Source organism: Triturus cristatus, chromosome 8 (genome assembly GCF_964204655.1).
Source record: "Triturus cristatus chromosome 8, aTriCri1.1, whole genome shotgun sequence".
NCBI lineage: Eukaryota > Metazoa > Chordata > Amphibia > Caudata > Salamandridae > Triturus > Triturus cristatus.
Window position 1 is genome coordinate 1692313303 of NC_140591.1, and position 27229 is coordinate 1692340531.

The window sequence follows — 27229 nt, forward strand, 5'->3', positions numbered from 1 at the left end:
AGCTCCAGAGCAGGAAGGCAGTTGTATCCTGGAGTCGAGAGACACCGAGTGAACTCAACCCTGACGGTCTACTGGCGCTGCCGTAGCCCGCTCTTGTGAACCATCGTCCTGCCTGCTGGCGCTGCCGCGGCCTTCTGCAATCTTTATCTTCCTGGGACCTGCTGGCGCTGCCGCGGCCCGTTGTAACGACCATCCTCACCGGGACCTGCTGGCGCTGCCGCGGACCGTACATCTTCCTGGGACCTGCTGGCGCTGCCGCGGCCCGTTGTAACGACCATCCTCACCGGGACCTGCTGGCGCTGCCGCGGACCGTACCACCTAACCACCAAGCTCGAGGATTGTGAGCTCATCATCATCTCATCCGAACTACCTGATTGGTAAATAGACTGACCCGCTACCCCCTTCCCTACCTTACGAGACTCTAATCGAGGGGACCCCTGAGTCCAGACCTCCTTGTACCATTCTACCGTATCGTAAATAAGTACCTATAAAGAACACTGAACCTTATCCGTGTGTGATATCCGTCTGTGGGGGGGAAGTTACTTGTCTGTACGATCGCTGGAGACGGCTCTCCCTGGAGACCTCTCCCCCTGACCCCGGCCGGCCCTCCCGGTCCGTCTACCTTTTCTAACAATGAGTAAACAACCAGGTTTTTAATGCCCTTCTGAAGGACAACAGATCCGGCATATTTCTGAGCTGAGCCGGGAGATCATTCCACACCTTAGCTGCCCCGAAAACAAATCTTCGGCCTCCCCAGGAAACCTTTTTTATCTTTGGGACAGTTACCGTTTTAGCACCTGACGAACGTAGATTTCTTGTAGGTGTATACCACTTTAATTGCTTCTGCAGATAATCTGGACCAGTCCCATGAAGTGCTTTAAAAACAGTGCTCAACGTTTTAAAAAGTATCCTCTTCCTGACTGGGAGCCAGTGCAGCTTCTGAATTTCCTTAGAGATCGCCGCAAACTTAGGGATCCCAGTAAGCAATCTGGCGGCTGCATTTTGCAGCCTTTGTAACTTGTTCAGGAAATGTTCCTGGATGTTTAAATAAAGGCTGTTACAGTAGTCGAGCTTTGACAGCACCAAGGCAGAGACCACTGTTTTCTGACTCCCTGCTGGCAGGAAAGGCAGAATTTTTTCACTGTCCGCAAAACAAAAGTTGTAGAGGAGGAAACTGAATTAATTTGGGCCCCCAAATTCAGCTTGTCATCCACAATTACTCCCAAATTTTTTACTTGAACCGGGACTGGGAGATTCCCCATAGTAACAGGCCACCAATTTGAATTCCAAAAATTAGGAGCATTAATGGCATATTGTTTGTGATTAATAAACATTTTGAGTTGAAACGTGTCCTTTGTTTCATCAGGGTGCCGAATATGGGTCATTGGGCACTCTAGATCGGCAAAAGAGGAAAAATCCCTGGAGAAATCTCATTCGTTTATCACTCTACAATCAATCACTCAGTCGGTTCTATATAAAAAACTTTACAAAATGTTGGCACACAAATTAAGCCCCAAACAGAAATATAATACTATTGTTATTTTATTAAAAGAGTTTTACTCTCTCCTTTGTCTATATAAAAAGAAACCACCAAAGTCCATGTATGGACACCAAAGCAGTAAGAATAAAATTTCACAATTCATACAATACAATATCATGTATCAACATACTAAGTCCTTAAAAAATATTAAAAAGCATAGACCCAAGAAACAACTGGAACAATCAGAAATATCTGTTTAAAAATGATCCAAATACAATACACAGTATATGAGGGGTCTTTAGTGAAAAGATTTCATTCTTATCTAAAGTATTCCCTGTTTGTTTGGATTCTTGATTGACACAGGCGTCAACGCGTTTCGGTGGTATGTTTGACTTTATAAGCTGAAACCACCTTCTTCAGGACAGAAAACTGATAACGGGTCACTTTTCTCCACAGTTTAAAAGTTATTTTATCTAAATATAAGAAAAAACAAATATCAACCACTGCTGACATTGCGCAGCCTTATATAATCTAAAACATACAATTCTTTATCTTTTATTAAAAAGAGCAAAATGCTTTTGAGTCCAACATACAGTGTGGTACTATAACTATCTAGAAACCCTTCATCCTAAGTGCATTTTATTTTATTTCAAATTGGGTTTGTGTGCCAATCCCTTGAAGTATCGACAACCCTTAGAGAACCCTCATTAAATAAAAATGTAAAGAAAAAAAACAAACACGAGCAATCTCACACACTCCACAAGTATTAATATATCATTTCACAATCTTGAGTTAATACTGACTATAAAATATGTAGGGTCATGTATTTCAACTGGAGTTCTAATTGTCTTATCACAGATCCCCTTGATTTCTGGATCTATTTCAGGACATAAGGAAAATCTATCAGTCACATCATTGTTATGTTTTTAAATAGCTTCTTGTCTGTAAGGATTTATTCTTGGTTATTACCTCCAAACATGTTATTAGTGTCATTAATCCTCCTTTGTTTAATTCCATATGTTAGGCCATATAAATTTCTTATTTCTTTAACTTTATTCGGCCGATTCCCTGGATCAATGGCACACTTTTAACCACATATAACAACTGCAACAAATGAGTGTCACATGACCAATTGGATACTATCTGATTTGGTATCTATTAAGTTTCAAGTGATTATCTCCCCTCTCGTTTTTTCATGGGGGCTTACCTTCAATGCGATAATTGTTTATTGAGTAGTGGGAGTCTTATTCTACCCGCATCTTTTTTCGACTCCCAGTAGGCTTTGATATGTCTTATCTGGGCAATCCACAGTTTCATCAATCTGAGAATAACATAAATAAAATTGTATTTGTTTCTACCCCTCGTTGTTCATTTATTATCTTTCTAATATTTCTCAACTACCTGTATAGATCTTCTATTGTATCATCTAACTCACAGATATTCCTCTAAACCTAAGAAAGTCTGTTTCACTACTTCCTCGTGTATGGCTAGACCCATTTGTGTTCTCTCATCTCACCCATACAAAATGATTGCCTTTCCCCCTTTGGCTATCTTGACTTCAATCTATATTTTACGGCAGGCACCATCCTTATTGTTATTACCTTCTATCTGGTAGTGCAATGTCCCCCATTTCATATTGTCTGCTCTTATTACATATCTATTTTATCTGATGTCCCGGCTATATCCCGGTTGTGGGGGTCCCTTTAAAGTCAATTGTAATATGTTAAGGGATACGACTTTAAATTAAAAGTCCTTTACACATGCGGGCAAAGACCTACTTTCTCCCCCTAAAAAACTGCCATATTATCTTGATAACTTTAGTATGGTTTTTCTACCTATTCGCAAGGACCTTACCTCAGCGTAATAGCGTTGTGGTATCTGATCTTCCCTTGTTTGGCATAAAATGTTTTGTCCTATTTCCTTGTATTTATTCGGTCGACGTATTTCAAAACCGCGTTTCTATTCTCACGAGACGTCGGTATTAACGCGATATGTCAGTTCTATCGGGGACATTCTCTAACTCCACTGCGCATGTTTGGCGGCCATCTTTGAAGGGTAAAGAGGTTTTTTCTTTCAAAACATAATATTCTCCATAAATATTAACCTAATACTACGGGCCGCCAGTCATAAAGTTACACACCAGCGGTTCTGTTATATTGTGCATATGGACTACAGATCTTCTATTTATGATTCGTCAAGATCCTTATCTTCATATATTACAGGTCTACCCCAAGGCGTATGGTGGCCATCTCTAAACGGACTCTGGAAGGTTTACTGACCCAAATACAATGACATGTCTATGTGGCCTAACATCTAGCGCGGTGGGGGAGCGGCCTGACCTGAGGCAGCCTCGAGATGTCGACCTTCATTGATGTAAGGATGAAAGACTGGTCTTATCGCCCGTGGATGAAAGGAGCGATGACGTGTGCACGTGGAGTGGCCATCTTTATGACCGTCATGGAATCCTTATGCATAATTACTCTGCCAAAGTTCATCGCTGAAACCGTTTATTATGGACAAGGCAGGAAAATGTAGGCTAAATCCACTGTACTACAAGGGCCTAACTCGGGAATATAACATTGTCTGCCCCCACTGCCCCCTGCATCCGCAGCACACCGCCAGCACCCTGTCAGCACAGCTCTCCCACACCCCCCTGCACACTACAACCTCTGCTGTCTGCCCCCACTGCCCTCTGCATCCGCAGCAGACGCCAGCACTGTTCATCATCATCAGCCCCCACTGCATCCGCAGTCTAACTCAAGACTCTGTGTCACAGCTGCCCTACATCTGCAGGGCACCCACCCCGCACACTACAACCTCTGCTGTCTGCCCCCACTGCTCCCTGCATCCGCAGCAGACCGCCAGCACCCTGTCAGCACAGCTCTCCTACACCCCCCTGCACACTACAACCTCTGCTGTCTGCCCCCACTGCTCCCTGCACCCACAGCACCCTGACAGCACAGTTCATCTGCCCTTCTGCATCCGCAGTCTAACTCAACACCCTGTCAGCACAGCTGCCCTACACCCCCTGCACACTACAACCTCTGCTGTCTGCCCCCACTGCTCCCTGCATCCACAGCACACCGCCAGCACAGTTCCCCTGCCCCCCTGAATCCGCAGTCTAACTCAACACCCTGTCAGCACAGCTGCCCTACATCTGCAGGCACCCACCCCGCACACTACAACCTCTGCTGTCTGCCCCCACTGCTGCTGAGGAGCTCATACTTCTTTTCTGTAGGAGAGCATAGCAGAGCCCGTAGGAGGGATGGACGGATGTGTGCAGGAGCACCCAGCCGTCGGGGGAAGCGCTGGGAGTAATTCCGTGTTCATCCTCCTCTGCCTTTGGGGCCCTCCCACGGCTGCAGGGCCACTGAAAACACAACGCGTTCAAGTGAATGGCTGCAGCTTACCCAAAGGACTCAGACATGTGCATTAACCGGCTGAGCTACCTCACATGTTTTCTGTCCTGAATGTTGCACTCTGATCTCAGCAGCAGGTGGGGAACAGTTTGCACCCGCGCCTCCTGGAAGTGTCACAAGTGCCCATGAGCCAGAATCACACTTCCATGCTGAGGATCACAGCCAGAGAAGGAGGGGGGATATTATTTGTGTGTGAAGGAACCTGCTGGAAGCTCTGACGGGGTCCTATGCGTCGAGGCTAGGGGTGGGCGGAATTTGCGAAATTAACTTTTGCAAATTATCGCGAAAATGCTGAAAATCTCCGCAAACACGCCGGAAATATCGCGAAGACGCTGAAGTTTTTTCCCCGCCTGTTCACGGTATTTTTTGCGTGATCGTGGGTCGCCAACTTACCCATGCGGTTGCTCACGGGCGCGGCCATCTTGTTTTCACTTGTCCCGCCCTCTCGCGATGCTTACTTCCTGTTCCGGGTCGCGCAATGCATGTTCGCGCCCGTTCGTGGTAGTTATTTCCTGTTCGCGACCAAAATCTTTTCAATCCTTTGTTTATAGCCACTTTTTTTGGATCTTTCTTACTTATTAGTTCTCTAACTATTTACCTGCTTCTATATTTAAAGTTTTTGTCTACTTTTTTTTTGTTTTTTAGCTACTTTTTCTCTCTTTCTATTGCCTGCTATTTATTTCCTTTACTCCTTTATTTTTTTTACCTTTTCTTTCCTGCCCCGTCCCCAGAACCATGTCTAAGGGTAGGGCTGTTCGCCGTCGCAGCCAGAGCCGCGACCGCCTTCCTTGCGGAAGGCGGCGCCCACAAGGGGTGCAGGCACGGGCCTTATTGGAGGAGGTGGAGTTGGCGGCACTAATTTTCTTTGTGCAGCTCCACCTCCCCTCAACCCTGGCAGCAGGTGGCAGGCCTGGGTCCGGGTACGGCCTCCGGGAGCGTCGGCAGCGGTGGGGGAAGGTGCGCCGGGCAGTGTCACGCATCTCTGGGGTCCGGCGCACCCAGGCGCAGCTGACGCACCGGTGGTCCGACATCCTGGACCGTGAGCAGGACCTGCTGGACCTGCTAGGAGTGGAGGTCCCGGGGCTTGGTGAGTACCTATTTAATTATTACAACTTTGTGTCTGTTCTTCTGCTCTGTGTTATATATTGTGAATATCTTTTTTTCCTTCCAACCAGCTAGAATTTGCTGCTTACAATACATTCCAGGTTAATAACGTTTAAAAGTCTTCTGTGATTATGGTGCTCTTCTGCGCTACTACTAATCTTACTTGTTTGCAGCTTTGCATTTGCGCTTGCTTAGCGTGATTCTTTACGAGTTTATTTTAGAGAAATTAAGTTACGTAATGCTACAGTGACTCTAGTCCACTCCTTACTTTGTCCTGTCACTAATAGATAGGGGCGGATTGATACTTAGGTTTAGGTACTTTGTATGAGCTTCTAATTTGTTAGTGGTATGCGTGATGCCCCCTCACTCAGTTACGTGACGTGCTGCTAGTACGGCAGTCTTTATTAGAACCTTTTCTAGTTTGTTCAATGAGTGGTGGTAGGCTTAGCAGTTACTTAGCACTAGCAGATCATTCAGCATCAATCAATCAAACCAAAATTTGGTGTATACAAAAATTTAATCATGTGTCCTCCATGATTTGACCATATGCATTGTTGAGGAATACCGTGGAAATGCGTACTTAATGTACAATTGGCATGCCTGGAATAGGTGGGCTAGGTTGGGTGGTACATCGTACTTAGGCTTAGTTGTAACTTAGTATTATGGAATCAGAATGGAAGACTGGATTACTGTTGATAAATAGTAACGTAAGTAGTCGAACTGCGAATCCCCCGATATTACTTGTTGACCAGATGAGATCGGTCAATTTAGTTATTGCAATTGTTGTTTACATAAGTGTTTTTTGACCGTTGTTGAAAAATATTGTATTTGTTTGACACCATCCATCAATGTTTGTCTCTCTCTTATATCTTTCCTGTTCATTAGCACCCAGGGGCAGACAGACAGGGAGTGGGGGTTCGGCGGGACAGGAACAGCACCAGGAGGACACCGCTGAGGGCTCCTCTGCTGGCCCCAGTAAGTCTTCTTGTTTTTAATAATATTTCTTATTCCATAACTTTTACTGCCCCATATTTTTCACGAAATATTGTTTGTTTCCAAATGCTATTTTTTTACCACCAATTATCCTTCGATATGTACGGTTTCAAAAATCTTATCCCTGCCTCCGCTATGATGACTCTCAGTACTACTACTACTACATACTATCAGTCTGTCTGTACTGTAGTAGCTAGTCTTGCCCAGTTGGCCAGTGCCACTCTTTATGTGAAAGGTTGTAATATAAAACTCATATTCACCAGTAGCTCGAGCCATTGAGTCCAACTCCAATCCTTTGGGTCGTCGTCTTGTACTACTTTTACTCTTATTGATATTGAGTCTTTGTTAATCTTGAGGCTTTGAAAATTCACAGCAACAACAGCCCTACCAGATTTATTACTATTTTGATATGATAGCCTATAGGACATACTACTACTGTTGTAGGGATCTTGCACATACACAGACATTTGCACCAGAAAATAGGATGTTGCTGATGGTAGATTGGACCTTCCTCGGCTCGCACTCCTCAATCATAAATTCCGCACCCACCACAATTCCACTGCTCGACTATAGTACTGTCTTGTCATAACTATTAGGTCTCGGAACCCTCCCCCCAAGATACCCAAAAAGTAGACAACCCAGAACATAACACACCCAACCTCTCAGTCGTGGAAGCAATGCACATGCACACCCTTACTTTAATTTGCTCACTCGTGTAAGTTAGTCCACACCAAATACCACCAAGTCTATGTAAGTTCAAAATGTTTATTTAAAATTGAGAATCTCTGTACACTGTTTTATTATAAAATGCAGCACCAACCGGAAAATCAATACCATTAAAACAATATACATTGTTACACTTATACAGTTGGGAATTAAATCATGATAACTGAACAGTGGTGGAAGGCAGCACCACCATCTCCTAGGAATTTAGTTTATATAAATTTATAAATGAAGATGTGAGAGAAGGGACCCCTCACCTTAGAAGAACCTAGTACTGGTAGTTGTTGCATCATTCAGAAGCTCTGGTTCGTAGAAGGGAATCTTCCGTCTGTAATGCGAAAAATGAAATGGTGTGCGTTAGTATATTGCAACTTGCAAGCATTTCTCAGCCGTGCCAAAAAGTGTAGCATTTATGGATAAGCAATATGGACTAACAGTAACAGTAGTACACCAGTACTTCCTAAAAAAGTGGTTTGTTAATGTTTTTGTTGACCGCTTCTACGCAGCGCGTAGACTAGACAGTAGCAGTGTGAGGCAGGTCATGTGGGCTCAAAGGTGTCTTATACAAGAAGCTGCAAGGTAACGTCACATGTGCAAAAATAAAATACACAAAGGTAAAATGGTAGCATGGCTAGGGCTAATTAAGCAAAGGCTACAATGATCATATATAACTATTAGTGTCTACTCTACTACCTGATTTGTACTAGTGATGTATGTTAGTATTAACTCATTTTTCAACCTTGCTACTGATCAATAGGGGGGAGGTGTATATGACGCCTAATAAATGTGTAATGTTTTCTAGGCGCACTACCGACCACCATTGCCGGGGCCAGCGAATGCGACGCGGAGGGCGAGGATGCGGCAGTTGCTGCAGATAGCAACGGGGCAGTAGGGGGAGTGGCAGCACCAGTGGCAGGCGGTGGTAAGTTAGATTCATAATCCTTAACTATTGTTGAACTTGACAGTACACTCACTGCAAGGGTGTACTGTATGTATATGTATACTGTACAGTTGTGACTTAGGGCCCCATTAGGATGGTGGGCGTATTGCCCCCGTCGGGCTGGCTGGAATTCACTGCCGACACCGCAGGGGCAAACCTCCCGCCATCCCTGCAGAAAAAATTCAGACCCCCCCACATGTCGACCAGGCGGAAAAGGGTTCAATATGGTGGTGGTGTCTCTCTGAACACACCGCCAGCCATTTAATCTGCATTTTGGAATGCCTTTGCGTGGCGGCATTGCCGTCCGCCACGGAAAGGCATGCAGACATTGCAGAGTATGCTTGGGGGTCCCCATGGAGGGTACCTACCTATGCTATGGTACCCCCCGCCTTTCAAAGCAAAACGTGACAGGCTCCGTACGGGGCCCGTCATGTTGTGCTTGGAAAAGCAGCACAACATGTATTTTTAGCATTGCTTTCGGCAACGCCAACCAGAATGTAAAAAAAACAGGATGCGCCCGCCACTGTGCCGGGCGCATCATCCTAATTAATTGCCCCCCCGGGACCCCCACCCTTTTTAGCGTGAGGATGGCGGGCGGACAAAGTCCGCCCGCTATCCGATGTCGTAAGTAAGTATGAGTTGTTGGTGACGTTTGAAGAGTGAACTAGAAGACTAGAATTCCCTTTAATTGGCATAGGAGCGGGAGTATTGAGTAACCAATGGCCTCATCTATCTGATTTCAACTCCGCTTTGAAAGTTTTATGGAGAAGAGCACCTGGTGCACTGTTCAACTAAAAAGTGTAAGACGGGTGGAAGGAAGAAGGACGGGCGCGATTTAAAATGTTATGTACTACTGTGCTTTATAGTGCTACTCTACCATGCCACTATGTGTATAAATAATTAACTTGTCTTACTGTTTTTCTTAGAGTATATTTTACAATTGTCTTGTTTTTTTCTTTTTGATACACAGCTACTCCGAAACAAAATCGAAAGGAGTTGGCCGCCAAGGCACGGCGCCGGAAGCTGGAGGCAATCCAGCGGGAATACCGGAGGCTGGTGGTCTTAGCCGAGGAGGAGGAAGAGACTGCGGCAGCAATTGTTGAAGCTTCCTCCAGTGCCCCGGGCCCCAGCCACCGCCCTCCAGCGGTACGGCACCACCGTCTGGCGGGTGCCCGCCGCCACCGTACTAGTGCCATCTCCGGTGCCCCCCCCACTGTGGCTGCAACTGCCACGCCCTTAGACGACGCGTCGCCCGTTTAGAGGGCGAGATGCGCCAGATGCGTGTCCTCCTTGAGTCCCGCCCCACCACTTAGTCCCTGTCATCCTGTTCTGCCCCTTTTTTAATTCTTGTTTGGGTGGGTGGGTGGGAACTTGTTTGGGCGTTACGGACTTCTATGGACATTGGTTGGGGTTAGGGAGGGGGGTGGGTCAGCTTTTGTGGGTTTAGTTTATTTTTGTTAAGGTAAATTAAATATATTTTTCTATGTTACATGCAATGTTGTTAATGTTTTGTAGGTGGGGTAACTGTTTTACATCACACTGTTTCCTTGCTGGTGCATGGCCGCCCATAGCCTGTGTTTGATTTATAATTGGCTGACTGTATAAGACACAAACAGATAGATGCGACACACCTCACTCATTGACTTGTCCTTCTAGTACTTTCAGTCTGTCCTCTAGTCGATGCATTCTTTGGAGTGGTGTGTGAAAATGAAATCATTGACAACATGTCCATTATTAATTCTGCCTCCCCCAAACTTCTCTCTTACTGGTGCTTGATGTTTATGTCCAACTGTGGCACAGCACTGGCTGCATGGTGAAGATGGTTTCCTTTTTCATACATGCCATGATTGGGGTGGTGGTGGTGGTGGTAGCATAGTAGTAGTAGTAGACACTGGCAGGGCGGCAGCATTTGCAAAAAAAGAAAAGGAGACAGTCAATCGCCTTTGAGAGACTGTTAGAGGAGTAGTAGAATGAAGTACAGTACAGAACTTACCGAGCAACAATAATATGCTCAAATATTTGACAAAAAAAACATAATGGCGGTTGGGATAGCCTACTAGACAGAGTTACAAACTATAGTTGTGTCGAGTCACTTGACTAGGCCTACAGCCTAACAGTTAGTGCTGTATATTAGGAATGAGAACAAACAAATCCAATCAATGCCGGCAATTCATGCTGAGGTATATGTTCCTTTGTTAAATAAAATAACCTCTGAAATATCCTACTCATGGGTGGGCAAGCAGAAGAAGATCATCGCTCTGCCTTGAAATTGAAGTAGTGTTGCTTTCACCACATCCGCCCCAGCAAGTGTGTGATTAAGTATTGGTGTACATTTAATTTAGTTACACCTCGACAATAAGTCACACAGCCCGGGGGAAGAGCGTTAGGGTTTGTTGAATGGATGGGAAGGGGGTTTTTGGGAAAGGTTTGACATAGAAAAACAGTATGCATACATAGACAAACAAACGACAATCATTGAAGACTACCATATCCATATGTTAAGGGAGAAAAAGGCAATGCATGCATGATGATGAGAGACCCGGATTACATACACTTCTAGTTCTTGTTCTGTTCCGGCCTTAATACTTTTACAGATAGCAAATAGAAATTTTAAATATTGGTAGGGAAGAATCGTAAACACAGAGCAAACCTAATGATGATAATAACAACTCCAAGAACACACTGTTGTAAAGATTGTATACAAAATATTAATCAAATTATTTAAAAGAAGATAAAAGTGGATACTGTTACTGTGTTATCCTGGTCAAAAATGTGGACTGTATTTGCATCTCGGCATTCCTCTTGCTCCTCTCGTCCATCAATCTTGGGTGTGTCACCTCGCCACTCGCCACTGCCCGGCTGGAAAAAAAAAGGTGATTTATCTGTAAGGTAATTATGCTTTGTAATGTTTTACAAAGTATAGGGCAAGGCCCGGCCTGTAATTGTAGATGGAAAACCAAAGGGGATATTGAGAAACAAAGTTGAAACAAATGCACAAGTGATGGTGTAGTGCAACAAGAACACTTTCCGAGGTGGCATGTATGCATCATCTCTACTACTCTAGTCTGTTTCCAGCATTGACCTTCAACAGTAACAGGAGAGAGCAGGCCCACAGTGCTTAGCAGTAGCACATCCTACGTTAACACTTTAGAGTCCTTTTTTTTTCTCTCAAAGAGTTGGACAAACGCAAAGCACATTATCCATTCCAAACATAGCATTTTACAGTTTCAGTTAGTAAAATCAATGCACTGCAGTCATCCCACCGCTACACTCTATTCCACTTCTACACAGACATTTGTGTCTGCTGTGGTTGTTGTTGACGTGTTTACCTTTAGGCTTTTAAGTTTTATGCCACTCATGAAACGTCCTCCTGACTTCATCATCATCTCGACTGACTGTGAAGATCGGCCTGCAGTATAAGTAAAATTTTTATGACACAACAAGAGTAGAAATATAAATATTACTGACTTGAGTCATTCTTTATTGTGTACAGAAAGATAGAGTACACTTAGACTTCACTTTGTGCACAACAAACAAATAACGAAAACACAAAGACCAATCGCTCAGAGTCAGGTGTCCAATGCATGCCATTAATTGTCATTACCTGTTCCTTCTCATCTTAAGTTAACGGGCCGTCTATTTCACCATCATCATGATGGACGGGTCTGTTGTGTCAATCATACTCATTGCGCAGATTGAGTGAGTCCCCTTCCTGTATTGAATTAAAAGCAATGTATCACCTAGCTGTAGAAGTACAAATTTAATATTTGCAATAAGGTGACAATTGAATTTACCTTGAGTTAAGTTTAGTGTGTTCTGTAGAAAGTTGATTAGTAGCACTGCACAATTACATAAATTCATGCACAACACACACAACAAAATCTAAATCATTGAGTCTGCGACTCTGCGTCCAATGCATGGCACCAATCATTACCTGTTCCATCTTATTTTCAGTTAATGGCCAGTCTCTCTCGGCTCTGAAAGGAGGATAGCTATAGTAGTCATCTGATTGATGCTCCACTTCTTTTGGAAGGACTAGGAAAGTTTGAATTTGTTGTTGTATTATTTACCATCATCCAATCATCATTCATGAGGGAAATGGAATTGAGCAGGAGATTCAGTATGATGGAGCGGAGGAGCTGGATTCGGAGGACTGTACTGTCAAATAGCAGACACCTGAAACTTGTATATTAAATTAGAAGAGTAGAAGACGGTGGTAATGGATTTGTTGTGATTCACAAGTTTGTAACCGGAACGACAGACACACAAACAAAGGAGGAAAAAGGGAGGAAGACAGTAAGTGCGAGCCTAATTGTCAGGGAAGTATAGCTCGTCCTCAAACTCTGGTGGTTCAGCCAGTAGTAGGTAATCATCTGACACAATACTTCCGTCACCTGTGCCGCTGTCCTCATCTTCCTCCATTGCTTCATGTATTGTGTAATTCGGTGGTATGAAGTGCTGATTCATTTTGATCATTGTTAACCTCTCCACGTTTTTTGGCGATAGACTGGTCCTTCTCAATGTTACAATGGAACCAGCAGCACTGAAAACACGTTCGGAAGAGACACTTGCAACAGGGCAAGCCTGATAGCTTATCGCCAGCCTGCTGAGCTGTGGCCATTCAGACCTTTTCCTATACCAATACTGCAATGGGTTTTGATCAATGTACACCTCTGTTGGGTCGTCCAGATAGGCCTGGACCATCCGCTCAATGTTCAGGGTTGCTGCTGGTAAGCTTTCGTGCTGTTTTTTCTGTGCATCAGCACTGTGCTTATTAAGGCCTAACTTTACATACCAATCCTGTAATGATAATGATTGTACTCGGCCTAATGATCCAGCTTTTGTTTCTGTGGTCGATAGTGATGGTGAGTGTTGTGATTGTGATCCAAACGCACTGCCCTCAGCCGACGAAGTTGCACTTGATCCTGCATGGCCTGCTTCAGTACTTCTTCTGGGTTGATCTTGCGGGCTTTTAATTAGCTGCCGTTCATTTTCCAACATACTGGCTGCTTCAGCTATACAACGTTTGTAGCGGGCAACATCAATGTCGGAAAAAGCAAAGAATGTCTTCAGTCCTAATTTTGCACGTGGATCCAGAATTGTGGCACAAATGTAATGTTCTTGTGACAAAATGTTATTTTGTATCCTTACATTTTCAGCTAAGCGCCGGGATAAGCTCTCCATCAAGTCATGGGCTTGCCTTCTGTCCTCTACACCTTTGTATGATTCAGACACATTATTCAGCTCATGCTCTAGCATTTGCAATAATGGGATAGCTTGGCCCATTGTACAGTCCTCCTTGCTAACTTCACGTGTGAAGACCTCAAAAGGACACAGCATCTCAGTCAGGCATTTGACCAGGGTCCATTGATCCATCTCAAGGTTCATGCCTTTAACACTAGCATCCCCGCTTCTGTTCCAGACATATTCATGGAGTGACCTGTACTGTTCGTACAGACGATCAAGCATGTAATACGTTGAGTTCTAACGTGTTGCCACCTCCTGGATGAGTGCCTTGACTGGCATCCTTTGTTCACGTTGGATGATCCTCAGCTGCTTCCGAGCTTTAAAAGAATGGCTGAAATGAGTGCATATTCTTCGGCAGATAGCCAGTAAATTGCCGACTATGGGTTCTTTTTTCAGAAAGTCTTGAACTATAATGTTTATGCAGTGCGCCAAACACGGAACCCTGAAATAGGAACCAAGTTCCATGGCCTTAAGTACATTACTGCCATTGTCTGTGGCAACAAAACCAATACCAAGCCCTCTGGGCCGCAGCCATTCCAAAACCTTGCTGCGAAACTCGTGTAAAATGTTTTCAGCCGTATGAGATTTCTCCATGGCGAACATGGCAACAGTTGCATGTTTCCGAGTACCTTCAAAAATTGCAGCTGTGTCAACAACACCTCGTGCAGATAGCTGATCTCTAACCCCCACAAAAGAGATCCAGTGTGCAGTGATGCACATGTAATCTGTGGCTTGGCAACTGGTCCACATGTCTGTTGTCAGGTGGATATTGTGCACAGCACTCTGCTGCAAAGCTTGTCCAACCAATTCCAGCACATCATGATGTAGTGCCGGAACAGCAATTCTTGGGAAATGGGACCGGCTGGGAACCTTCCATTTAGGGCAGATGGCAGACACAAATTCAAGAAAACCCACCCCTTCCACAAATGAAAAAGGAAGAGGGTCCAGCGCTAACATTTTAGCCAGCTTCGCATTGTACAATCGTGCCGTTGGGTGGTTGCGTTGGAACTGCCCTTCCAACCTAAACATGCTCTCAATGGTAGGCTGGATTACTTTCCTTTGTGGTGCTGTTTTCATGAACCCACTAAGGCTCAACGACACAGATTGTCACATTGAGGTAATCGGTCACCTTGGTGTCTCACCATGACTCTGAGTATGGCTCTTACTGCGGTGCCACTCTGATGTTAATGAGGAGGATGTGGGTGTTACCACTGCAGTGACTGCACTACTGGGGACAGGGCTAGAAATGCCTCCCTCTTCTTCACCTGCCACCACAATAATATCGCTCCCTGATTCATCCTGACCAACTTCAATGGGTTGAGTTTTTCTACTTTCTTTTAACTTAAGTAGGTGATCCTCCCACACGATAGTGTGGTGTATTCTTAGATGACTTGCTTGTCCTCCAGTACCATAGTTTGTACCAAGCTTACCACGCCGAACACCTTGCCGACAAATTGAGCATATAGCAACGTTCTCCTCCTTGGCGCTAACAGAAAATAAGTCCCAAACTGGGGAGGAGAACTTTCTGGCACTGCTGGATGTGCCACTTTCAACACAAGATGAACTTGAGGGGGTGCTTGAAAATATGTGACCCTGTGCACCTATACTGTGACTTTTACTACCACTAACTACTGAGATGGTTGAGCTGGATGTAGGTCCCTGCCGGGCCTTGGAAAATATGGCAGCTGGAGGTAGTGGTGGTGTAACCTGTGTTGGTGAGATCCGTGCTACATCCCGCTCAGTAGCAGCCTTTCTGGATAGGGTGACAATGTTGGTCTCCAATCCCTTTGGGGCGGGAGTAATGTGCGTGATGACTGGCTCGTCTTCATCAACATCATCACCCCCCTCTTCTACATCTACCTCCATAACTCTAAGTTTTTCTGGGACCTTCCTTTTCAGAAGCATTGTCTTGTGGCGTACTTCACTCTCAGACCGAGCTGGTGGGACCCAAGTGTCATCACGATCATCAGAAGCGGGGCTTGAAGAAGATGATGATGGACTAAGCCTCCTTTTCCTTGCTGGTGGTCTGGAAGACAATAGATCTTCTGAAACAGTGGTTTGACTTTGCTCCACTTTCTCTGCAGGAAGCTCGATTTCCTGAAATGCCCCTACGTCAGGAGCAACAACTACTATGGTGGGCTGTTGCAGCCGCTGCTGTTCTTATTGCGGCGGCTGCTGCTGTTCTTGTTGCGGCGGCTGCTGCTGTTCTTGTTGCGGCGGCTGCTGCTGTTCTTGTTGCGGCGGCTGCTGCTGTTCTTGTTGCGGCGGCTGCACACTGATCTGCTGAGTTTGTGCCTGCGTTGAACTTGATTGTGTACTACTTTGCAGTAATGACATTTCTTCAACATCGCTGCTCGTTAGTAGACTGGCTACCTCTGCGACACTAAAGCCCTTGGGCCTAGGTTGGTGGGGTTGGACAGCTGTGCTGCTCCCAGCTTGGTTCCTGGACAACGCTGCTGCAGGCGTAACTTTTTTGGTGCCAAAAAAAAACATTGGCCGGCACACCACCAGTCGTGGTTAATGGCACTTCCTTTTTCTGTTCCTTCTTCTCACCGGCAACTTTCTTGGTACTGGACCTGGTACCTTTCTTTGGGGCCATCTTCTTCAGATGTCAGGCAGGATGCAGATGCACAACAAGTTCTGGTCACACGTGGACGTGATGCGCAGCAGAACATCTGGCTGGCTGGCAGTACAACGGGTAGCCGGGTGATGCTGATGACACCTCCTACTCTGTCTTTTGTGCACCTAAAAGCAAATAAGATAGGAGAAGAACATCAGTGAAATGTTGGATTTGTTGTTGTGGTTCAGTTACTTAGTACTGTACTAGTGCAAACAAAAGATAGTCTAGCCATTTATGACTTTTTTTTTAACTAGAGCTATGTTATACTACTGTGTACAGCCACACACTACACTCTCAGGAAGGATAGGAAAGTTAATAATAACCACCAAAATAAAAATGTAATGAAAGTGGGGTGGACAATTAAATTATTTGAGCATCTCAGCATCCATGGAGCTGCTGCTGGCAAAGGGGGTGGATGGATGGAAGCAGTAAGCCAAATAGCCAATAGGAAAACCATGCAGGCCTATGTCAAAAGCAGGACACTAATAACTCACAGTCCAAACACCAAAAAAGGCCACCACCCACATGGACACTCACAAATCACAAACAAGCCGGGGGCCTCGGAAACACCAGGAGCTGACAAAAGGCCTATAAAAGCCAGGTAAAGGATGCATGCTAAAGCACACTGCTCTGCCTTTTTAATGAAACAAAATGTAAATACGAACATTCACAGACCCCAAAAAGCTCTGCAGGGTGCATGCATTGCACACCAACACACCAGTGACCAGACACATACTAAAAAAGCATGTCTTTAAGACAACCAACATCAGAAAGGCCACCCCCAAAAAGCACACATCCCCAACTCAATCCAATGCCATCCATGCCCTAAATGAAGTCTAAATTCAACAGACAACACAGAAAACACTTGATTAATAAAGCTGTGGCTACCTGCTCTGATCCTAGTGTATGAAAAAGCAGGCCTGTTGGCAGACAAGTCCGGGCAAGCTTGCCGGCCTAGGCTTCAAAATGGCCACCAGCCACATGGCCAGGCCCAACAACATCACAAAGGCCACCCCCAAAAAACACACTTCCCCAACTCAATCCAATGCCATCCATGCCCTAAATGAAGTCTAAATTCAACAGATCACACAGAAAACACTTGATTAATAAAGCTGTGGCTACCTGATCCTAGTGGATGAAAAAGCAGGCCTGTTGGCAGACAAGGCCAGGCAAGCTTGCACGCCTAGGCTTCAAAATGGCCACCAGCCCAATGGCCAGGCCCAACAACATCACAAAGGCCACCCCCAAAAAACACACTTTCCCAACTCAATCCAATGCCACCCATACCCTAAATGATGTCTAAATTCAACAGATCACACAGAAAACACTTGATTATTAAAGCTGTGGCTACCTGCTCTGATCCTAGTGGATGAAAAAGCAGGCCTGTTGGCAGACAAGGCCAGGCAAGCTTGCAGGCCTAGGCTTCAAAATGGCCACCAGCCACATGGCCAGGCCCAACAACATCACAAAGGCCACCCCCAAAACACACACTTCCCCAACTCAATCCATGCCCTAAATGATGTCTAAATTCAACAGATCACACAGAAAACACTTGATTAATAAAGCTATGGCTACCTGCTCTGATCCTAGTGGATGAAAAAGCAGGCCTGTTGGCAGACAAGGCCGGGCAAGCTTGCAGGCCTAGGCTTCAAAATGGCCACCAGCCACATGGCCAGGCCCAACAACATCACAAAGGCCACCCCCAAAAAACACACTTCCCCAACTCAATCCAATGCCATCCATGCCCTAAATGAAGTCTAAATTCAACAGACCACACAGAAAACACTTGATTAATAAAGCTGTGGCAACCTGCTCTGATCCTAGTGGATGAAAGCAGGCCTGTTGGCAGACAAGGCCAGGCAAGCTTGCAGGCCTAGGCTTCAAAATGGCCACCAGCCACATGGCCAGGCCCAACAACATCACAAAGGCCACCCCCAAAAAACTCACTTCCCCAACTCAATCCAATGTCATCCATGCCCTAAATGATGTCTAAATTCAACAGATCACACAGAAAACACTTGATTAATAAAGCTGTGGCTACCTGATCCTAGTGGATGAAAAAGCAGGCCTGTTGGCAGACAAGGCCAGGCAAGCTTGCAGGCCTAGGCTTCAAAATGGCCACCAGCCCAATGGCCAGCCCCAACAACATCACAAAGGCCACCCCCAAAAAACACACTTTTCCAACTTAATCCAATGCCATCCATGCCCTAAATGATGTCTAAATTCAACAGATCACACAGAAAACACTTGATTATTAAAGCTGTAGCTACCTGCTCTGATCCTAGTGGATGAAAAAGCAGGCCTGTTGGCAGACAAGGCCAGGCAAGCTTGCAGGCCTAGGCTTCAAAATGGCCACCAGCCACATGGCCAGGCCCAACAACATCACAAAGGCCACCCCCAAAAAACACACTTCCCCAACTCAATCCATGCCCTAAATGATGTCTAAATTCAACAGATCACACAGAAAACACTTGATTAATAAAGCTATGGCTACCTGCTCTGATCCTAGTGGATGAAAAAGCAGGCCTGTTGGCAGACAAGGCCAGGCAAGCTTGCAGGCCTAGGCTTCAAAATGGCCACCAGCCACATGGCCAGGCCCAACAACATCACAAAGGCCACCCCCAAAAAACACACTTCCCCAACTCAATCCAATGCCATCCATGCCCTAAATGATGTCTAAATTCAACAGTCCACACAGAAAACACTTGATTAATAAAGCTGTGGCTACCTGCTCTGATCCTAGTGGATGAAAAAGCAGGCCTGTTGGCAGACAAGGCCAGGCAAGCTTGCAGGCCTAGGCTTCTAAATGGCCACCAGCCACATGGCCAGGCCCAACAACATCACAAAGGCCACCCCCAAAAAACACACTTCCCCAACTCAATCCAATGCCATCCATGCCCTAAATGATGTCTAAATTCAACAGATCACACAGAAAACACTTGATTATTAAAGCTGTGGATACCTTTGCTGATCCTAGTGGATGAAAGCAGGCCTGTTGGCAGACAAGGCCAGGCAAGCTTGCAGGCCTAGGCTTCAAAATAGCTACCAGCCACATGGCCAGGCCCAACAACATCAGAAAGGCCACCCCCAAAACACACACCTCCCCAACTCAATCCAATGCCATCCATGCCCTAAATGATGTCTAAATTCAACAGACCATACAGAAAACACTTAATTAATAAAGCGGTGGCTACCTGCTCTGATCCTAGTGGATGAAAAAGCAGGCCTGTTTGCAGACAAGGCCAGGCAAGCTTGCAGGCTTAGGCCTCTAAATGGCCACCAGCCACATGGCCAGGCCCAACAACATCACAAAGGCCACCCCCAAAAAACACACTTCCCCAACTCAATCCAATGCCATCCATGCCCTAAATGATGTCTAAATTCAACAGTCCACACAGAAAACACTTGATTAATAAAGCTGTGGCTACCTGCTCTGATCCTAGTGGATGAAAAAGCAGGCCTGTTGGCAGACAAGGCCAGGCAAGCTTGCAGGCCTAGGCTTCTAAATGGCCACCAGCCACATGGCCAGGCCCAACAACATCACAAAGGCCACCCCCAAAAAACACACTTCCCCAACTCAATCCAATGCCATCCATGCCCTAAATGATGTCTAAATTCAACAGATCACACAGAAAACACTTGATTATTAAAGCTGTGGATACCTTTTCTGATCCTAGTGGATGAAAGCAGGCCTGTTGGCAGACAAGGCCAGGCAAGCTTGCAGGCCAATGCTTCAAAATGGCCACCAGCCACATGGCCAGGCCCAACAACATCACAAAGACCACCGCAAAAAAGCACACTTCCCCAACTCAATCCAATGCCATCCATGCCCTAAATGATATCTAAATTCAACAGATCACACAGAAAACACTTGATTAATAAAGCTGTGGCTACCTGCTCTGAACCTAGTGGATGACAAAGCAGGTCTGTTGGCAGACAAGGCCAGGCAAGCTTGCAGGCCTAGGCTTCAAAATAGCCACCAGCCACATGGCCAGGCCCAACAACATCAGAAAGGCCACCCCCAAAACACACACCTCCCCAACTCAATCCAATGCCATCCATGCCCTAAATGATGTCTAAATTCAACAGACCATACAGAAAACACTTGATTAATAAAGCTGTGGCTACCTGCTCTGATCCTAGTGGATGAAAAAGCAGGCCTGTTGGCAGACAAGGCCAGGCAAGCTTGCAGGCCTAGGCTTGTAAATGGCCACCAGCCACATGGGCAGGCCCAACAACATCACAAAGGCCACCCCCAAAAAACACACTTCCCCAACTCAATCCAATGCCATCCATGCCCTTTAATGATGCTTGAAAATAAAAAAAAAATAAAAAAGACACTAAAGGAACAGTTGCTCCATCATGCACACACACACCCATAGGCCATGCCCATGCTGCTCGGGCCTGCTACTGACTAGTACTACCCACAACATTTTTTAAAAAAAGGAAAAATTATAGTTACCAAAAATAAATTGTAGTTACAAGAACTGCAATGCCCCCAATCAAACAGACACAACAACCACTTACTTGTAAAATATCCAAATCAAAAAATCCTCAAATCCAATTGCAATGATGCAGCAGACAAAAAGAGTGATCTTTCCAGCTCAAAATCCAAAGGCAGAATGAGCAGGAGATGGACAAAGCACTGCGAGGAGCCTGCTGGACAGGAACAGGAAGTTGGAGATTCTGTGTCACTTCCTCCCTCTCCCCACCTGTTTAAACAAGCATTTGCAATGCAATAGGTCTCGCATTTACCCGAGTTTAAGCTATTGGCATTATAAATGACAATGCCTTTTATTTATGTTTTAAAAACGAAAACAAAAATAAAAGGCATTGTCATTTGCAAAGTCAATAGCTCAAACTCAGAGTAAATGCGAGACCTATTGCATTGCATGGGAACAAGCCATTATAAACCTGTACATGGAGAGTGAAATTGTCAATGGTGGGTGGAACGGTGGGGTAGGAAGTGAGGACGAATGAGAGATTTAGCAAGAGAACTAATGCGCCACTCACTTTTATCCAGGTACTTCTTGTGTACTCCCTGCAAGCATGAGTGTATGCACGTTGTGTTCTCGGTTCTGTAAATTACAGGGCTAATTCAACCTTTCATCCTTCTGAAGGTGATACATAGCAGCCATTGAATTTGAAATATTCACTCACAGGTCTGCACCTTTATCTGCAGGTGTATCCATTCAGACTTCTGAGGTCACACCAAGAATATAAAGGTTATGAGTAGATGTATCGATCTAGCGCTAGTCCTACCCAAATTACCAAAAGGGCAATTTAAAATGAACTAGAAGGCATGCAATGCAGCCAATCTACCCAAATGGAGATGTAAAATGCTGAAACGAACAGAAGGCAAAGCATGGAAATTAAAAGAGGAATGTGAAAACCTGACTGCACCAACAGGGGATATGACTGTGTTTGCATTTACAAAAGACAAAGAAGCAGACACGCAGTCTAACCGCTAAACTGCAGAGAAGGGCCTACCACATAAAAGGGAAGGCTATATTGGCCAAAGGTGATTGCCAGCAATTATATCATAACACGCCATGGTACTCTAAACCCGTGCCTATAATCCCCAGTAGAAGACAATGGCACAATCAGAGCTTCATATAAGCGATGTGAGGCAAACATCAGAGACCCAGAAAACAACTACTGTCTTAGTAACAGTCAGACAAACATACTCACTAGAGTAAGTGCACTACATTAACTGCGATAGAGCGGTGATCCTATGGAAATGTACCGATGATAAACTAGTGTTATCCATGATCTACGGAGCTGATGTATAATAATCATGATTATGTTTAATGCATTGTTTGAATATTTGTAAAACAATAAAATGTGCTGTTAGAAAATGGGCAGACCATGCAGAGCCAATCACAGTCCCCTAATTCCCTACTCCTGTATGTGTTTTTCTTTTGGGCACTCTGTAGCAGGCTAGGTCGCGTTGATGATCTCTCAGCTAGCAGTGCAGAGGAAATGAACCATGGGCAGGTGTATACCACCCGGGAGTGATTACCTGTCTTAACAAGCACTTGCAATACAATAGATCTCACATTTACGAGAGTTTTAGCTATAGTCATTTACAATGGCAATAGCTCAAACTCTCCTAAATGCGAGACCTCAGCCACCATTGTCGCGGGCAGCTTGAAAGTGAAAGCGAGCGGAGTGCTGTTGAAATATGATCCGTGCAAACATTACACTAAATTTCTCGCTACTAGAGCTGTTCATAAGAACTGGCTAAATGGTTGTAGATGTCCTTTTTTGTGACTGCACTTTTTTTAAAAAACTTGCTGTTTCTAAATTGAGATGCAAAAAGTGCGTATACTATTTCAATATTTTAAGTATCTAAAATGAGCTGCAAATGTAATATTGTGCTTTTAGAAAATGATATGACACCCCATGGGACAGTGTCTTGCCTGCTCTACGGAACTCTTCGGAGGTCTGTCTAATGAACAGCTCAGACGAATCCACTACCCACTGAAGGGGAACTGAAGTGCCAGGCTCGGCTTCAGCAGACTGAAGCAGTGCTGTTCTGAGATGCGTTGCTGTCGTCATAACCCAACAGGATACTATTAAAAATATGGGCAGGGATGTATCCTTACATTCAAGCGCACAGAAGGGGGCAGGAGGATGGACAAAACGGACGAGAGGGGGGCGGAAACAAAGGGGGACTCGGACAACGGGAGGGGGGCGAACGTGAGTTGTGTGTTTTGGTCGCTCTTTATACACCCCTTCTGTAGCCATATTTAATAGTGGCTCACCACGTCCCTGTTATCTTTATGGTGGCACGTGACACTTTATGGTGGCACGTGACATCACAGGAAGGGCTCTATGTGTGTGAGTCTCCTAAAGGTGGCAAAGCCAGGGCAGGACAAATGGCTTGCAGTATGAAGGGACGAAACTGGTGCTTACATCAAGCATTCGCGTCCGACCTTCAGGGGTGCTGTGAGCCGGCTAATGAGCTCAGGTGAAAATGAACACAGCCTCAGTCGCTGTATATAGGGGCAGGACAGGCCACATCACAGCCTTCTCTGGTGAGCATACCCCTGCACTGGGCTGATGACAGTGAATGCAGCAGCATCAAATATAGGTTGATGAAACATCATGGGGGGCAGAAACAAAGGGAACTCGGACAACGGGACGGGGGCGGAAACAAAGGGGGACTCGGACAACGGGAGGGGGGCGGGAACAAAGGAAACTAAAACAAGGCCACAAATGAAACTCTTACTCACATGATGTAGAAGAAGAACAAGCGTTGGCCGGATTGTGGGGGAGGGGGAGGAGCGAGAGTTGTGTGTGCGCGTGCATCATCTCAATCGCTCTGAAAGCGAAAGTGATCGCGATGACGCACACGAGTTTTCAAAGTGCTGCTGGTGGCCGGCTGCGCGCGTGCACGATCGCGTGAACGCAAGTGTTAGGCCAGCCAGCAGCACTTTGAAAATCCCACATACAAAATGTCTCTTCGAGCCTTTGGCTCAGCGAGACCTAAAAAGGGCTCCTTGCACAAAAAAGGACAGCCAAATGTCAATCTGAGAAGTTGTTTTCATCCAAAATCATCTTTTGCAGATGGTTTCATGCTGCTAGAGCTGATATTCTTCTCCAAATTGAAAATTTCACATGTTCGCGTTCTCGAGCTTCACATTACTTCCGCTGGATGTCGATTGCGTGTCGAAAATGACTTGATCGCGTTCTCTCGCTCCCTGTCGCGTTGGATATGACGTGTTGGGGGTCTCTTTCTCCTTTTCGCGTTCGATTAGACGTGCCCGCGTCCTCACTCTCTGGCTCGCGGTGGAGAATGACGTGTTCGAGATCTCAATCTTCTCATTCTCTCGCGGTGCATGATCGCGAGAAGAAAGACGTGATCGCGCGACAAATGACGTGTTCGAGCGACAAATGACGTTAATGTGGGCGCGAACTGTCGCGAGACAGCGCAAAATGGCTATCAACATCCAACATCTCGTGGAGAACGCGACCGGGTCGGGAAAACATGTCAGAGAACTCGGGGATCCAGGTAAGGCAATCGCGCGCACGCGAGAATGTATTTTTTTACAGCGCGAGCAAGAAACAAATTATCGCTAAGCTGCGAAATGCGGAAATTTTGACATTTTCGCGCTTTCCGCGGAACGCGAAAATGCCAAATTATCGCAATTTCCGCGAACGGAATGGAATTTTGGCCCAGGCCTAGTCGAGGCACTTCTGAAGGACAACTTCCTCCCGCTCTGACCTGTCCACCTCGAGCCCCTGGGCCTCACTCGCTTGTGTTTAACTGGAACGTGGTCAGGAACCGGGCCAAAGATCTGTCTTCCATCACAAGCCTCCACTCGGTAGAGCAACCCTCGCTCGCATCTTCGACAGGGACATTAAAGCTGAGCAAGAGAGGGTCTGCCTCAAATGTAGCGCCTTGAAACGCTGAACAGATGTTAGTGAACCGGGCCAGAGATCTGTCTTTCATCACAAGCCTCCACTCGGTAGAGCAACCCTCGCTTGCATCTTCGACAGGGACATTAAAGCTGAGCAAGAGAGGGTCTGCCTCAAATGTAGCGCCTTGAAACGCTGAACAGATGTTAGTGAACCGGGCCAGAGATCTGTCTTCCATCACAAGCCTCCACTCAGTAGAGCAACCCTCGCTCGCATCTTCGACAGGGACATTAAAGCTGAGCAAGAAAGGGTCTGCCTCAAATGTAGCGCCTTGAAGCGCTGAACAAATGTTAGTGAAGAGGGGCAGGAAACATGAACTACATATATGACGACAACACACCCACTATCTGGGCTAACACTTTAAGATAGAATTAGTTGTTTCTCAAAACTGCTCAGATCTTTCTTTCTAATCTGAACCCTTTGTCTCTGGAGATAAGTTCGGCCTTTGCTGAATGAATCACAAACTTAGAAGTGGAGTTATCTGAGTCGGACTCACAGAGACTTGGGCCCGATTTAAATGTTGCCGATAAGCATACTCTGTGGTGACGAGGTGTTCTTACCGCCACATTATGGCTGAACGCTGAATTAAAAGCAGGCCGACCATAGCTTGACCGCGGTGGAGATGTGTCTGTCTCCACTCTGGACAAACAACCTTCCCTGACAGCCCCGCACATGCCTGCATGGAGCCCGGGCAGGCAGGCACATTAAAAAGACAAATACTGTGTTTATTTCCAAATATCAGCGTCTCCAGTGACCGGTACGAGCATCAAGACAGGCATGAGAAACAATATCCGCGACAGGAACTTTGGTGAAAAATGTTACATTCCACACAAAAGAACATTTCATGGTAATTCCACAAGAATCCCGAGGGCGGGTGATTGTAGGAAAACAGACCTCACCTGCGGGTGGAGAGCGATGACCCTTGACCTCAAATCCGCTCTTTTGGGTCAGAAGTTTATCAGCACAGCCGAGCTAGGAGAGCAGCGCTATAGGGTCAGCCCCAGTGCAGATGAATGAATACTCACCAGGAGCCAACATTACGAGTCGAACATTGACAATGAGTAGTGCTTTCGTAATCTAATTACATATGTAAAGAGGGATTACTCACCCCATCCGGGCAAATTCACACTTGTGCCGCCTATCCCTTATCTCATGTCATCACCCCAAAATATGAACCCCTGGAAAGTACCCAATATGTGCTGTTGGCCTATTTCTCAATATACTATTTTATTTTGGGAATAAATACCTCGTCCCACAGGGACCTCTAACGAAAACATCTCTCTGTGTGCTTCACACCCCGTGTAAATATACAACTAACTTCAACAGCTGCTAAAGTTGTGAGTTGACTATTCACACCACAGCAGAGTGTCTCCAGCATAAATTGTGTATTAATATATTTATGAATATGTCCATTTCATTCCGCTTCTGCCAGTCTGAGAACTCCTCTCATGAGGTTCCTATATAAAGAGGGCGTGGTCGGATGTGTAAGGTCGGATGTGTCACTAGAGGGGAGTAAGTCAAGAACGGGAAGGAAATGAAGATAGAACTGAAGCTGTGACGCCCCTGTCTGTGCTCTGCTTTACTCCTCTCCATATCTCTTCTCTCCTACAGGTTGAATAGCTGCTCCCTCACCGGTTCATGCTGCGGAGACCTCGCCTCTGCCCTGGAAACAAACACATCCCTCACAGAGCTCGACCTGATAGACAATAATCTGGGAGACACTGGAGAGAAGAAGTTGTGTGAAGGCCTAAAACATCCAAACTGCAAACTACAGACACTGAGGTACAGAGCTGTGCAGGTCTTATCACGTCATTGATTTCTACAATGTACATCGTTGATGGGGGCTCACACATATATTTGACAATGTTGTGGAAAAGGCACATCCATTCCATGACAATACAATGTGTGCAATAAGTGAGGTTTTTGAGGTGGGGGCATCCATGTCCAAGAACTGAGTTTGGAACAAGCTCCTCTAATGGTGCAGAAGGGCACTCTTTAAAGCTTGTTTTCCAGGTATCTGAACTAAAATGTCAACAACTGCGCAGATCAGTCCATAACTGCCCTGGGCATCTTCTCCAAGTAGACGCTCCACCCATTAACAGATCCGCTGCTGCCCTTAAACTTCCATATTAAAGATGAACATGTCTGTGTGTGTCTGTGTGGTTGTGTGTACCTGTGTGTGCCTTTGTGTGTCTGTGTGTGTCTACGTGTTTTTGTGTGTGTTTGTCTATGTGGCTGTGTATGTGTCTGTGTGATTGTGTGTATGTGTGGCTCCATGT

At 45.7% G+C, this 27229-nt stretch overlaps 1 protein-coding gene and 1 long non-coding RNA gene across 2 annotated transcripts in view; one reads left to right on the plus strand and one right to left on the minus strand.

Moving 5' to 3' along the window:
* The window catches only part of LOC146808621 (NACHT, LRR and PYD domains-containing protein 3-like), a 397188-nt gene that overhangs the window by 191132 nt on the left and 178827 nt on the right, over positions 1–27229 (plus strand). The window contains exon 2 of the mRNA XM_085624015.1: positions 26562–26732. Within this exon, the coding sequence (XP_085480141.1) occupies positions 26562–26732 (171 nt within the window). The remainder of the gene's footprint in view (positions 1–26561; positions 26733–27229) is intronic.
* Positions 1919–3410, minus strand: LOC146808622 (uncharacterized). The gene is made up of 3 exons (XR_014968014.1): positions 3335–3410; positions 2688–2801; positions 1919–1953 (listed from the first exon to the last, which is right to left on the minus strand). It is a non-coding gene; the product is annotated as an uncharacterized LOC146808622 (long non-coding RNA).